The 15,873-nt window shown below is 39.9% G+C and overlaps 2 protein-coding genes across 4 annotated transcripts in view; one reads left to right on the forward strand and one right to left on the reverse strand.

The window, feature by feature from the left end:
* Positions 1-831: 831 nt before the first annotated feature.
* On the forward strand, positions 832-3,268 carry her13 (hairy-related 13). The gene is made up of 4 exons (XM_079610725.1): positions 832-1,034; positions 1,134-1,220; positions 1,991-2,072; positions 2,156-3,268. Exons 1-4 carry the CDS (start codon positions 957-959, stop codon positions 2,503-2,505), a joined length of 597 nt encoding a protein of 198 aa, XP_079466851.1. The 5' UTR covers positions 832-956; the 3' UTR covers positions 2,506-3,268.
* Positions 3,269-4,623: 1,355 nt separating this feature from the next.
* The window catches only part of LOC306997603 (period circadian protein homolog 2-like), a 28,462-nt gene continuing 17,212 nt past the window's right edge, over positions 4,624-15,873 (reverse strand). For 2 of the 3 annotated variants that reach the window (XM_079610949.1, XM_079610948.1), the window contains 6 exons: positions 13,942-14,181; positions 12,424-13,346; positions 12,154-12,316; positions 9,720-9,897; positions 9,107-9,257; positions 4,624-5,863 (listed from right to left, as the gene is read on the reverse strand). In XM_079610949.1, coding sequence (XP_079467075.1) covers positions 5,717-5,863; positions 9,107-9,257; positions 9,720-9,897; positions 12,154-12,316; positions 12,424-13,346; positions 13,942-14,181 — 1,802 coding nt within the window. In that variant the 3' untranslated portion in view covers positions 4,624-5,716. Of the gene's footprint in view, positions 5,864-9,106; positions 9,297-9,719; positions 9,898-12,153; positions 12,317-12,423; positions 13,347-13,941; positions 14,182-15,873 lie in introns of all 3 variants that reach the window. The other variant, XR_013797401.1, reaches the window with a different exon arrangement.

A 15,873-nucleotide genomic window follows, 5' to 3' on the forward strand; every position in this document is an offset into this window, starting at 1 on the left:
TAAAATGTTACCTGACATGTTTTCCATAGTCATGATGAATGTTGAATGTTGTCTATTCTGTAGTCAGACAGTCGAGAGGAGCATCGGGCGCCAGAGGAACAGTTGGACACCTGTCGACCCCCCCACCCTCCCTCTCTCCCTCCCCCTCTCCCTCTATTGTACTCGACCCTGACTGCGCGTGCAGCTGCCAACTGACGGCATTACGTTACATCCGCGCGACCCCTGACATCTGCGAGCGCAACTAAATTTTGAACAGATTTCTCATTAACTTAAAGGTCCTTTTATCTGGTCTTATGCATAAATAACCCAAATTGTGCATAAAATATAAATTTTAATTTTCTAAACTAAAATAATAAAATTATTATTCTAATTTAAACGGATGAATTTAACTGTATTTGAAGGAAACTCAGCCAAAAAGTGCCCAACATACTGAGAACTGAAGGTAAAAATACTGAGTAAAAAAATCAGGTAATTAAAGAAAGAGCATGTGTGTGTTTAAAAGGAAGAGAAGATGTGTCTAAAAAAAAAACACCAAAAGAAAAATACAAAAATAAACTAACAAGTTGTGCGTGCAATATGGCCTACATAATTTATAATAATGGATTAATTGTATTCTACAGTCATGTTAACAAGTCTCATTAGAGCGTTTGCCGAAGAGAAAGTAAAGCCTAACCAGGTTTATAAACAAAAAGAATTGAGTTCTGCAGCTTCGCTTATGCGCGCTCTCGGAGACGGAGACAAAAGCGCGCGCGCCGATTGGCTGGAGCGAGCACGCGAATGTTTCATTCATATGCAAATTACCTAATATAAAACCCTCACTCTAGCCTCACACCGCTAAACTACCAGCCCTGTTTGGTTTGTACACAAAGCACAATAGAGAAGACCCAATATTGCGTCTTTCCTCAGCTTTATATCCCGGAGCGAGCGGTTCCGGACGGCGGAGCACCCGGTTCGCAATGGCCCCCGCGGCCAGACTCAGACACGACTTCGGTGTGGAGGACGACGCATATTATGCCGCTAAAGGTGACAGAAAGGTAAGGCCATTTTGCGTTGTCCTTAAATGGCAAAAAAGAAAACGGAAGTTTGTGGTATGCTTAAACACACACCGTGTGTTTGCATGTGTTTCTCCTTAGACTCGAAAACCAATAGTGGAGAAAAAGAGGCGAGCGCGCATTAATGAAAGCCTGCAGGATCTCAGGACTCTGCTCACAGATAACGATGTAAGTTTATCTCCTCTTTACTGACAGTCAGTGGACAGACAGACAGACAGACAGACAAGCATACAGATAGATAGACAGACAGACAGACAGACAGACAGATGACAGATAGACAGGCAGACAGACAGACAGATATACACTTAGATAGATAGACAGGCAGACAGACAGACAGACAGACAGACAGATAGATAGATAGACAGATAGACAGGCAGACAGACAGATAGATAGACAAACAGACAGGCAGACAGATAGACAGACAGACAGATAGATAGACAGACAGACAGACAGACAGACAGATAGACAAACAGACAGGCAGACAGAGAGACAGACATACAGATAGATAGACATACAGATAGACAGACAGACAGACAGATAGACAGGCAGACAGATAGACAGACAGGCAGACAGATAGACAGACAGGCAGACAGACAGACAGACAGACAGACAAACAGACAGGCAGACAGATAGTCAGACAGACAGACAAACAGACAGGCAGACAGATAGACAGACAGGCAGACAGACAGACAGGCAGACAGATAGACAGAGAGACAGACATACATACAGATAGACAGACAGGCAGACAGATAGACAGACAGACAGACAGACAGATAGATAGATAGACAGACAGATAGATAGACAGACAGGCAGACAGACAGATATAGACAGGCAGACAGACAGACAGACAGATATAGACAGGCAGACAGACAGACAGATACATAGATAGATTCTCACTTTATAAACAATGTTGCATATTTATCTCACTTTTCCTTCAGTTGCAGACAAAGATAGAGAACGCAGAGGTGCTTGAACTGACAGTGAGACGAGTTGAGGACATCCTACAGAATCGCTCTCAGGGTAAGATGAGCCAACCTCAGTTGCAATACACAGAGGTGATAGTTTGCAGTGTAACCGATTGAGTGTGTGCGTCTGGATTACAGAGGCTGAAGCTGTGAATCAGGAGGCCAGTGAGAGGTTCGCCGCGGGTTATATCCAGTGCATGCATGAGGTGCACACCTTCGTGTCCACGTGTCCCGGGATCGACTCCAAGCTGACCTCAGAGCTGCTCAACCACCTGCTGGAATGCATGCCCTTAAACGAGGAGCACCTTCAGGAGATGATCCTGGACCTCATCTCAGAGCCGTCCTCCTCCAGCGGGGAGTGCGCGTCCCCGTCCCTGTCCAGCGAGGACCTGTGCTCCGACCTGGAGGAGACCGAGAGCGAGAGCGAAGCAAGCTCCGCCAACTCCTCCAGCATCACACACTCCGAGTTCATGTGGAGGCCGTGGTAGAAACACTTCTTCACAGATCAGAGTACACTTCATCCTGTACTGGAGCATATGCTGGGGTTCTTTTGTCATGATTCAGGTTCTCATGAGGAAATGGCTAGAGCTTTAGGATTTATTTACGCACATAAGCAGGATATGACATCATCTTACGGAACAGTACGGACTACAGAGCGACTTTGACACATTTCCGGATGCTTTTCTTCAGTTCTTCTTCAGAAACAAGATGATTATAAAAGCTTATTTAGAAGTGCATTTTAGATCGAATTGCCTTAAAAAGTGAACCGTAATGACTTATATAGAGTTTTAGTGGGAGAAAGATTTGTTTTGTGCCTTTGTAGACCTTAAAAAAACACTAAAAGTTACATTGAGAGACTGAGTAGATTAAGTGTAGTAGTCTTAAAGTATGTTTTTAATATGACTGTACTTTAGGGATTATAAATATTAAAATATATATATAATTTAATTGTACTATAAGTGTCAGTTCATGGTCTGTAGATCATAGTATTGCAGTGTATAGGGTAAAGATGTCTTATATTTCATGTTTATGCTCTTATGAAAATGTCTTTTGTTTTTGTTTATAGTGATTGTGATTTTATTTGATTTGTATTAAAAGTTTTTATGTTAATATGGTTACATTTCATTACAGCTTTATGTACATTATATACACTTTGATGTGTATATATGAATAAACCTGAGCCCATGTAGCTTAAGCAAACAGCTATTGGTTAGTTTTAGTTTTTTTTTTGTTGGTGATATTTTAAAAAGTTTTGGGGAAAGTCACTTTCATTCTGGACTGCAGAATAGGACGCAGGAGAAGAAAGTTCAACACTTCAGCAATAAAAACAAAAAATGAAACAAATGTGATGTTTATCAGTAATTTTTGCTTAGTATGGTTGAATTGGATCATCGAAGGTCAGCAGCAAAGACATTGGTTAATAAAGTATTATTGTATTATTTAACATTTAATTATCGCAGGTTTGCATAATCTTCCGAGTTTACATTTCACTGTTTTTATTCATTGTGAGGAATACTGAATGTGATTTTGTGCAGTGAGATGAGTAAATGCATGTTCACATTAGTCTAGAACTACAATGACCATCATGTTCACACACAACGCCTCTGCACTGACAGCTCTCGTGTCCTCGTGTGGAGAGAAATCGGTCAATATATGGGAAAACAAAATAACTTGCGTTACTTATTTAAAAAAGTAACTCAGATATTTTGTTGTAAATGTAAAAGTAATGCGTGAGTTACGTAAGCTTACGTAATTCACGTTAATGCGTTACCCCAACACCGTTAAGAAATGACATTGGGCCAAAAAGATTTCTGTATATCAGTGACGTACAGTGGGATGTGGTCAGGTAAGATTGCAGATAACGTGTTTCTTGATGCTTCCTAAACTAAAGAAAGTCCAGAATACTTGAATAATCCTTAGAGTTCAGAGAATGCAAAATTTTGAAAAGAGATTTTTACTTTTTACAGAATTTATTGCAATTTAATTAATTTAAAACTTAAATAAAGCTCATTGACCATTTGAAATAGCAATGGGACGCACGAACAGATGTTTAAGAATACATTGAGTCGGGTGAGGGGTCAGCTAACTGTTGAGAGAACAGATGGCGATGAAAACGGATCCCTTGAGACCGAGAGCTTTTACTTCCCGACCAGCTGGTTTAGACTAAAGAAATAAAACAAGAATAAATAAGTAATACTTAAGGGAAAAAAAGTGTCTCTTTGCCTTTTATGGACCCCAGTGCTACTAATGACCATAACATTCAAACTATATATAATTGTAATTTTTATGACAATTATAAAGTGGTGTTGCTTCATGTGATTAAATAGTACTTGTATATTCAAATCCTACAATTTAAAAAATATCAAAGTTATTGCCAGTCATCAATTAATAAATCCGTTAAATAATAAATGCTACTAAATAGTAATTGTATATTAAAATCCTAATATATATAAAAAAACATCTAATAGTATTTGCCAGTTATTACATTTATTTGGAACCACGTGTGCCAACATTTCCCCTTATTAAACATATCACCAATTTAATTTTAGATCACAGGCTTGTCCTGGCTTATCCTTGTTCCGACAATTAAAACTGCTGACAGAGAACTAGAAGTATCTTTTTATTACAAGGTAGGAATAATGAGACATGTTTGTTTCACTACATTTATGAAAAAAGAAATATGAGAAAAAAAAAAAACAGCCACAAACCAAATGACATGCTCATAAAAACTATCAAACAAGTTTGAAAAACTTCACCGACAGGAGCCGTTTGCAGTCGCCACAGCGCTGTGGCTCTTCTTCAGCTTGTCGTACATTTATCACACATCAGAAACTGAGATGCAGAGAGCATGTGGCAGTATTCATACCTCAGCACTACTGGCCATGAAGAACACTCCACAGTACACCAGACGTCAGACAACAGAAGCAGAGGATTTCAGGAACACTCAGTTCACAGGATCTGTCACTGCAATGTGAACAGAACATCTGTATAGCCAAACGACAAAACAAGCCATGAAAGGTAGAAATGTACATTTCTTGGTCAATGTCTTTAAGACCTACAAAACATGTCTACAAAAATATTAGTTCCCATGATTGCACATCCCAGAACATCAAATACTTCCTGTGCATGTTCTGACAAAAAGCCCGGAACAGACTGGTCATGTGATGTTGGCAGCAGCTTATTTGGCTGGGATGATCCCCAAACGTTTCAGTTCCTGGTTTTGAGTGCATTGGTGCATTAGTATTGGCTTGTGTTCATAATAGGTCTGTTTCTCTTTTTCATTTATACACACACTTGTAGAATAGATGCTCTACACCTCATTCATATAGTGTATGTTCTGATACAGAGCACCATTCCATGAAGGAAAACATTGCTGTAGCTACATACACAGTACAGAGAACCGGAGAAAGCTATAAAGCGACAGAACCACAGAGCGTGCTCAGAGTCAGGTCCATGTGACAGCAGTTCCAGCCAATCAGAGCACATTTCAACAGCATCTTTGGGTTCATCCGTCAGCTATCTGGCATTCTTTTGTATTTACACGCACACATAAATAAACACATTCATAATCTTTCAGGAAACAAAGGATACCAGATTAAACTTCAAGCCCAGGCAGTTTTACTCAGTATGTACAGGTGTGATCCTGGAAGGTCCTGTTGTCCTCTGCTGGCTGAGATTAGTGTAATGTCAAGACCCAGATCATGATCCACTAGGTTGCTCCTTCTCTTCCTGTGAATGAGATCCTCCTCCGTCTTTTACCAGCTCTCCTCCCAAAATCCCCAACTCCATATCAGGCAGGTCTTCTTCTGGCTGAGAGGAGAGCTCATTCTCGCAGAACATACAATCCTGCACACACACACACACGCAAGAGTTGTGCTTTACCAGTCCTACCAACTGGCAGACTCCGTGTGCTGCTCTATATGCACATACTGGGGGAAATATTGCTTGTCAATTCTGAATAATTAAGATTTCTAAACAATATTTATAATCAAGACACTCTACACGGAGGTCATTATGGAGGCTTGTTTCCGCCACTGAATAAAACAATTTAAAAGATAATTAAGACTTTTTATCTCACAATTCTGACTTCTTTTCTTGGAACTGTGAGATATTAACTCACAATAGCGAGTTATAAAATCCAATTCTGAGAGGAAAAAAGCTTGTTTTTTCCTCTCAGAATAGTGATTTTTATATCAGGCAATTCTAACTTTATAACTCGCAATTGCAAATTTATATCTCAAGATGTAAAAAAGTCAGAATTGTGAGATAACAAGTCACAATTACCTTTTTTCTTTTTTTATCCAGTGCCAGAAACAAGCTTCCATAGGTCATCTTATGCATTCTTCTCCACAAACGTTACATGCAATGCTGCTTTACATTTTGGCCAAAACTGGCTGTGCGGAATGACAATATACAGTATCTCCACGATCTGCCTTTATAAAGAGATTGAGTATTGACGTACAAAGCATTTTTTATAATTATTACCAACTCCATTGCTGTTACACTCATGTGATAATAATGTTCTTACTCATCACAAAAGTGTATTATTTGCATGAGTTGATTTTGATTTTACTCGCACGTTGGTATGACATTTCAACCAAATTTCGGAAACTTGTTAATATTTTTTTCTGTAGAAAGAAAAACATAATTAGTGATGAAAGCCAAAATATTAAATGTCACAGATGAAACAATCATACAATCAGATTGACTGAGTAATCCACTATTTTGTAGAGGGGTCAAAATGACAATTTTCACCTGAGATTTGGAGCTAAATTAGAGCGGTGTAAAAATGACTCTAGAAAGATGGCAGCATCATTATTTTATTTTTACACAGAGATTGGTAGGTCTATTAGTAAATTGCAAAAACAAATTAGTTCATGCGTTCATGACCTCAAGGCTAGATTATTGTAATGCTCTACTGGGTGGTTGCCCTGCACGCTTAACAAACAAACTACAGCTGGTTCAAAACGCAGCAGCTCGAGTTCTTACCAGAACCAGGAAGTATGACCATATTAGCCCGGTTCTGTCAACTCCCTATTAAACATATCCCTATCCTATCCTATCCTATCCTATCCTATCCTATCCCTATTAAACATTTTTAAATATTGCTGATTACAAAGCACTAAATGGTTTAGCTCCGCAGTACTTGAGCGAGCTCTTAACGCATTATAGTCCTTCACGTCTATTGCGATCTCAAAATTTCGTCCAGTTAATAATACCTAGAATATCAAAATCGACTGCTGGCGGTAGATCCTTTTCCTACTTAGCACCAAAACTTTGAAACAATCCTACCATTGTCCGGGAAGCAGACACACTCTGTCAGTTCAAATCTAGATTAAAGACACATCTCTTCAGCCTAGCATTCACATAACACATTATAGACTTCTATAATTCAATGTTAGGCTGCATAGTTTAGATCAGCCGGGACCGGGAACACTTTCCATAAATCCTGGTGTACTTGTTACATCATAAAAAGGGTGGCGTCTATGCTAATATTAGTCTCTCTGTTTATCCCGAGGTTTAATGCAGTCCGCCGGATCCAGGCCGTATCCGGATCTGATGAAGGACCAGCACACCTGGACACGACGACAGCGCATCCTGAAGTGTCAACTAGTCTCTCCCCTGTGAAGGCCTCCTTCCCTTTACCTCTGTACAGATTAAACGTTGTCGGGACAATTCCGGTTCACGTGGCTACGCAGAAGCGGTAAAAAAATAAGCGATAAAAAGAAGCGATAAAAAAATCTGTATAATACATTTTTCAAGGCTTGTACATTGGAACTTATTTACTGGTTTGCGTTCTCGAGCCACCAGGCACTGTTTTGTGCAGATGAGCGGCCGGATCGCATTTAGGGTTTTCTGTTAGAACGGTGTCGTGTTAGCGGCCCCTAAGTTAATAACTAATGATCGTTGCGAGGAAATAAATCAATCAAACTAACTTCAGCTGGACAATAACTTTATTCTAGAGCTGCTGTAAAGCCAAAACTATCGCTGTTACTTTAATTTCCTATTATCACTGTAAAGCTGCTTTGAAACAATCTATATTGTTAAAAGCGCTATATAAATGAAGGTGACTTGACTACAGGCATGCCAAACGTGTGATAAAAAACACAAGGGCTTTTTTGCCCTTTTTTAACTGTCACCGTTGGTAAATAATGATACAAAGATTATTGAGTAAACAGATTATACTAAGAGACCTACTGTACCAATCTCTGTGTAAAAATAAAATAATGATGCTGCCGTCTATCTAAAGTCATAATTACACCGCTCTAATTTAGCTCCAAATCTCAGGTGAAAATAGTCAAAATAGTGGACTACTCTGTAATCTGTAACATTTAATATTTTGGCTTTTATCACTATTTATGTTTGTTTTTCTTCAGAAAAAATATGAACAAAATCAAAATTTGAGCTGGGACCTCTGGTTGAGTTGACATTTTGAGTATTTTGAGTGCACACACCCAAAGCATGTGCACATAAAGCCAACACACACAGCCTAAGTTCTCTTTTGCGTCTTACATGAAGTTTGTGTGTTTTTAACAGTTTAAGCACAATAAACACGGTGGGTAATGTTTTAAGTGGTAGTAAACAGTTGTGTATGTCAGGATATTGGATCTGTGCATTAGGTCTTAAAGTGACAGCAGCAATGTATGTTTAGTTTATTCTGTGAAGAGTATGCAGTATTTTAATTTTACATTTAATAATTCAATATATTACTTGAATGCTGCTGTTAAAAATACCTGCTGGACCTTCAACATTTAAAAACAAGTTTATTTCATCTTTATATCTTTACTATATTTTATATATTCTATATATCTATATGTTTTAATAACAAAGATAAAAATTATTAAAATTAAGTGAAATAAGATTTTTGTCATATCGTTCGCCCCTACTTTGGCCTAATGATCTGTCATTCTTTTTTCTTTTATGTTTTGTTCCCTTGTTGGGCTAAATTTTAAACAGCTGAAACTAATAACAGCCAAACTAATTTCCCTCAGTAAGCTGCAAAATAGTCTTAAAACCAACAATAATACTACAATAATTGTAATAATAATATATAAGATAGTGGATTGTGATTCTGCATGAACAAAATACCATGATGTTGATGGCATTGGGCAAGCTTCCTCTCCTCATCCAGGGGTGCTGATCAATCAGTTCTCGACGCTGTTCTGAGGAGAAACAGGGCTGGTTCTTCTGCATACGCCTCAAACGCTCCCTATCTTCCTCCAGAACCTTGTCCATGTCCCTGTCCCATAACACCAACACTCTTTACGACAGAGCTTTTCTGATGAGCAAATACACTTTCAGGAATAGTTCACCCCAAAATGAAAATCCTGTCATCATTTATTGATCAGCTCAGTGACAATGAGCTCAGTGAATTTGTTTTGTTGCTCCCCACCAAAACTTTAAAGCGTCAAAAAGTTAATAAAACATTGTAAATGTACATTGCATTAAACCACTTGATTCATATGGATTACTTTTACAACGTCTTTATGAAACTTTGGAAGTTTTGGAAACCATTTTGGTGGAATGGACTTTCAATGGAAAGAGAGAGAAATCTCTTCATTAAAACATCTTCATTTGTGTTTCAAAGATGAATGAAAGTCTTCCCCCTTTTAATGACAGAATGTAAGTTCATTTTTGGGTCATCTATACCTTTTTCTCCCAATTCCCTCTTCTCCCAATAGTAGACAGAATTGACGCTTACCTTGACGGCACTTGATAGGTCATCATGACACAGTCATCATCATCGGCCGTAAGTCTACATTCAGGCTCTTGAAGAACATACTTGGGAAAATTCTGCTCCTGTTCCTTCATTATCTCTTTACTCTTTTGATTGTTCTCTGAGGAGTCCACACTGCCAAAATACTTGCTTGTGTTGCTTCCTGCAACACACAAAAAAATTAAAAAATAAAATTCCAACAATTAGTTCTTTAAATACTGCAATTTCTGACGTTCTCCAATCATGTTTTTCGAAGCATTAATGTCACAATGAGTAAAATGATGCATAGTACACAAACAAGATTTTTCATTTACATTGGAGAAAATAATTATTTGATCCCCTTCTGATTTTGTAAGTTTGCCCACTTACAAAGAAATCAACCAAAAAATCCAGAAACAAACACATTATATATATGTTATAAATTGATTTGCATTTCATTAAGTTAAAATAAGATCCTCAAGCAAAATATAATTTAGTACTTGGTGGAGAAACCTTGGTTGGCAAGCACAGAGGTAAGACATTTCTTGTAGTTAGTCACCAGGTTTGCACACATCTCAGGAGGGATTTTGGTTCATTCCTCTTTACAGATCCCCTCTAAATCCTTAAGGTTTCTTAAATGTCGCTTTGCAACTCAAAGTTTCAGCTCCCTCCACAGATTTTCAGTAGGATTAAAGTCTGGAGACTGGCTAGGCCACTTCAAGACCTTAATGTGCTTCTTCTTGAGCCATTTCTTTGTTGCCTGGGCAGTATGTTTTGGGTCATTGTCATGCTGGACCATCCATGACCCACCTTCAGTGTTCTGGCTGAAGGAAGGAGGTTCTCGTCAAAGATTTTATGGTACATGGCCCCGTCCATCGGCCCCTCAATACGGTGAAATTGTCCTGTACGCTTAGCAGAGAAAGCCCCAGAGCATAATGTTTCCACCGCCGTGCTTGACTGTAGGGATGGTGTTCTTGGGATCATAGGCAGCATTTCTCTTCCTCCAAACACGACGAGTTGAGTTGATACCAAAGAGCTCGATTTTGGTCTAATCTGACCACAGCACTTTCCCCCAAGGCTTCTCTGAATCATTATATGTTCACTGGTAAACTTCAGATGGGCTTGAACATGTGCCTTCTTGAGCAGGGGGACCTTGCGGGCGCTGCAGGATTTCAATCCATTGCGGTGTAGTGTGTTACCAATGGTTTGCTTGGTGACTGTGGTCCCAGCTGCCTTGAGATCATTAACAAGCTCCTCCTGTGTAGTTCTGGGCTGATCCCTCACCTTTCTCATGATTACCCTTACCCCATGAGGCGAGATCTCGAATGGAGCTCCAGACCGAGGGTGATTGATGGTTATTTTGTATTTCTTCCATTTCCGAATAATACACACCAACAGTTGTCTCCTTCTCACCAAGCTTCTTGCTGATGGTCTTGTAGCCCACACCAGCCTTGTGCAGGTCTACAATCTGGTCCCTGAGGTCCTTTGACTGGTCTTTTGTCTTTCCCATGGTGGTGGAGAGGTTGGAATGGAAGATACAGATTCTGTGGACAGGTGTCTTTTATACACATAACTAGCAGACATGAGGAGTACTTTCTTAAAGTGACAGGGCTAATGTGTGTTCCACATGGGGACACAACCAATCTGTGGGAGGCAGACTTCTTGTTGGTAGGAGATCAAATACTTATTTCACTCGATCAAATGCTGATCAATTTAGAACCTTTATATTATGTGTTTTTTTTCTGGATTTTTTAGTTTACATTCTGTCTCTATCCTTTCAAATAAGCCTACCATAAAAATGATAGATATTTATGATAGAATATAAAATAGATTTTGTATTGGGTCAATTACTTGTGTCAGCAGTGTGCAAATCTAGAACACATCTTGGTGATTACTAGATTGTTTATCCAATTGACAATAAGCATTACAGACATCCACAGCACATTGGTTATATTAGGTCAAGGTGTCGCCTGTGGTAGATGTCGCCCTCTGGTGGTCAATGAAGCCACACACATTAGGCTTTACCTCCTGCTAGTAGTTTAGAATTGCAACTGCAATCTAGTCACATATAGAGACTGGTGACTGACAAATGGCGTTAACTAACCAACCTCCAATTATCAAATGGAAAAGTGATAGGCAACTGTAATAAGGTCAACAAAACTGAAACTACCTGTCGAATAGCCAAGAACTTGCCACAACTATAGGTGGCTTTGATCGTTTCTAAGCAATATACTTCATCACTGGTATAAGAAAATAGTTCTACATACAAGTGCTTTAGAAATGAAAATGTCTTGAGAGGTAACAGCAAAAGATTTTAATGGTCCCGACTGACCACTTTGTCAAATTAGCAGTCCGCTGATTAATTATTCCTTATGTAATGTATGATGGCAGCCAGCATGTGCTTAGTGTTTTTTAATAGTCATAAGTTAAATGTGAAGACCTGTTCCACTGTTGGAGGTGTTGCAGTCATTGGATATGGAGCCAGTAGATGCTGACATGGCCGAACCAGTGCCGGAATGAGAGTCTTCCTGCAACAACAGCTCCAACTCGCTGCTGGATGAGGAGTGGTCACCACAGGGGCCACTGTTACTTGAACAACACGCCTGGAAGAGAAGCCCGAGAAAATCAGGCAAAGGATGCAATTCATCAAGTTCATGATTAGCAAGGTGTGTGTGTGTTGTAATAGGTCATTAGTTTGTAGCCCCTTTACCTGCTGTAAGTCATCCATTGCAGAAGTAGTGCTATTGATGGATGTGTTGATTTTGTCCTGTCCTGAAGTGGCGTTACCCTGGGTGTGAGAGTCCTGCTTGTCCTCCAACTGAAGCAGGTCCAGCTGCAATGGAGAACTACAGCGAGACTCAAACAGTGGAGGCGAGTGAGGGGGTGGTAGAGGAGAAGGACACTCTGTAGACGCAACAGCGCAGGGTTTGGGCTCAGATGTCATTCCATACTGGAAATGTGTCTGGGGTGTAAACGCTGGCTTCTGGGAAGTAAAGGAGGTGTGGGACTGAAAGCACTGGTGATTATTGCAGCCTTGCGTGTTTTGAAGGTTGGTATAGGCTTGTTGTGGCTGAAATGCTTGTTGGCCGGAGTAGACTTGAGACTGCAAGGGTTGCTGGATGTTGTAGGCTTGCTGGGGCTGAATGGGCTGCTGGCCATTGTAGGCTTGCTGGGTTTGAAAGAGAGAACTGTGGGCTTGCTGGGTGTCAGCATAGAATGGAGAGGGAGCTGCTGTGCCCATCTGTGGCAACATAAAACTGGGCAAAACAATTGCTACAACTGGTGTGACCAATGGGGTAGGATAAGCAGCCGCAGAAGGCGTGGCCTGAGTGCTCTGGGACTCTGCTACTCCTGTAGGGGCTTGGGGCGGGGCAACAGGGGGAACTACAGGGTAGAGAGGGTACCCTGGGACCACCGCGGGGAATGGGACTGAAAGCCCAGACTGGGATGTTTCGGAAGGGGACCAAGATGTCTGGTTTAAACCCTGCAAGGGTGGGAGAGGTCTGTGCTGAGACGCAGCATTATCTGAGGAATCGGGATGTTTTTTGCGTGGTTTCTTTGACTTTTTGGTGCGCCAACTTTTCTTGGGGGTTGTAACAGGGGTACCCGGTCCTGCTTTGGATCCATGAGCACCTGAAGCCGCCGAAGAGGCAGAGAAAGAGACCAAGAAAGAGTGGAAAATGAGTGTAATGTAGAGAAAATAATGTTAAACAAAAAATTATATATACGGTATATATCATTTTTCGGGTTTCACATTATTTTGATGGTCCCTTTAACATTCTGTTGTCTGCAAGTAATGTTGCACCTTCATGTCTACTAACTCTCATTAGATTGTTAGTAGAGTATTACTAGATTGGTAGGGTTAGAATAAGTTGACAAATAGTAGCAAAGTTACTTATAGTCAGTAGTGTCTGTTGAAGGAGCATCACAATAAAGACTCTGCAGATATCAAGCAGACAGTGAGTCTCCTGATACTCTAATGAGAGTTAATTGACATGTAGTTGCAAAGTTAATTATAGTTAACAGAATGTTCAAAAGGGACCATTACAATTTTGTGATGCCATTAATCCTTAGTGTCTTTACTGTCATTAATGACCTTAAGAAACCTTGCTTATTGATTATTATCAATGTTGAATATAGTTTTGTGGACACGTAATCCATTCTTCTCAGGATCAACTGGAGCTGTTTGCTGTCCAGATGTTCCAAATGTGTTTTAATGTTTACATACCCTCGGCAGCCTGTCTTCGGTTTCTTTGTGTGCTTGCTGGGCAATCCTTCTGGAGGGCTTGACCATTCTGGAGTTCCCTGCAGCGACTGAGAAATGCTTGCTCTTCCTTCTGTGTGTGTGCCGCCAGTACGTGTTTTGTGAGTCCCAGCTTCTTATAGGCTTCCTGCTCCACTGTGGGTGGGGAAACCACACTAACAGGTGCAGAGGGTGCTGAGCTTTCTGCAGCATCTTCAATGATCTCTGCAAATTACAGTCAAATAACACCTGATGACACAGTCCAGACAATTTCAACACAAAATCATTTGATCTTCCTCTCAACACCTGCACTGTTGTGATGGAAAGAACAATAGAGGTTCTCCATATTGTCGTCACTTGCAGATTTCTAACATTTTGTTCATGATGATGCCTGCAGAGGGTCACTACACTGAGATTTTGCTATTTATTATTTCAATAAATACTTGCAAGCCGAGCTTGTGGAAGAATCCTGTTGCTGTATCAATAAATCTACAATATCCTACTTAAAGGAAATGTTCAACCCAAAAATTTCCTGAATCTTCACTCACCCCAAGGCCATCCAAGATATATAACTTTTTTTCTTCAGCCGAAGAGAAATTAAGGTTTTTGAGGAAACCGTTCCTGGATTTTTCTCTATTGAATGCAAGTGAACGAAGCTCGTCGTAGGGTAGCTTTAAAGTAATCCACACAACCCCAGCAGTCAAATAAGGGTCCTCTCTAGTGAAACGATCAGTCATTATCAGATTTGTTTTTTTATTTTTATACTAAATTTTATATTTATATTTTATATTCTATTTTATATTTAGCTACAAATGTTTGTCTCGGTTCAGCTCTGTGATGCACGACTTCTCGCATGATGTATGAATCACTCATTGTTTACAAGGAAAATATGCAAAGACTACATGTCAAGCTCCTTCACACTGTAAAACACATATTGAAGCCTCCTCCGTCTAAGTCCTTTCTCCGTGTATTAGCGTTCAAAGAGGTAGTGTTGGGCGAAAAACTCTTTTTCTTTTTCTCCAACTTTAAAGGGCACCTATTATGCAAAATTCACTTTTAGATGGTGTTTGAACATACATGTGTGTTGGCAGTGTGTGTACGCAACCACCCTTTAATGATATGTTTTTATTTTATTTTTTTTTTTTATCCCCATAAATCATAAGCACTGTCTCAGAACGAGCTGTTCTCAGAATCAATGCAATGTGACGTAGAATTGCACAAGCCCCGCCCACGACTGTTGATTGACACTGCAGTTTGAGCATAGACCCGCCCTGAGTGAGCTGGACACAGTCCGCTATTGTTTCGACGCTGGAGCAGCTGTAGAATGTCTACGAAAGCGATTGAGGTGTTTTGTTTTTTGGATGTTAGAATAAACATAGCAGTCTTCATTTACTCTCGTTGTTACTCGAGGATTGATCAGTACAACTGCTCTCGTGATCCAGCTTACAGTCTCCGGAGCGACAGGACACACGTTACTGATCGCGGCAGAAATGAAAGTGAGAGCGAGCACTTTATGACAGCTCGAGCTCATCGAGTCGTTTTACAGATATACAGTTTACCAGTTTATAAAGCACCCACTGAAAAGGTGTGTATATATTTGTTTATTGTTAGTTGTAATGAGTGTTTTGTGTACTTCGCTGTGTAACGTTATGTTCCATGATAATAAAAGGGAGAGAGAGAAAGAGAGAGAGAGAGAGAGAGAGAGAGAGAGAGAGAGAGAGAGAGAGAGAGAGAGAGAGAGAGAGAGAGTTTATGGATAAGACTTAATGCGCACTTCTTATACTGTGTTTATTCTTACAGTGATTTTCTGCAATAAAACTAACGCTTCATCTTATCTTTTGTGTGATGTACAATAAACTTAATTTAACTCATCAGTATATTTTGATCATCATTGAGACAGGGTCTACTACAGCAGGC

Source organism: Phoxinus phoxinus, assembly GCF_949152265.1.
Source record: "Phoxinus phoxinus genome assembly, chromosome: 4".
In the NCBI taxonomy this organism is placed as follows: domain Eukaryota; kingdom Metazoa; phylum Chordata; class Actinopteri; order Cypriniformes; family Leuciscidae; genus Phoxinus; species Phoxinus phoxinus.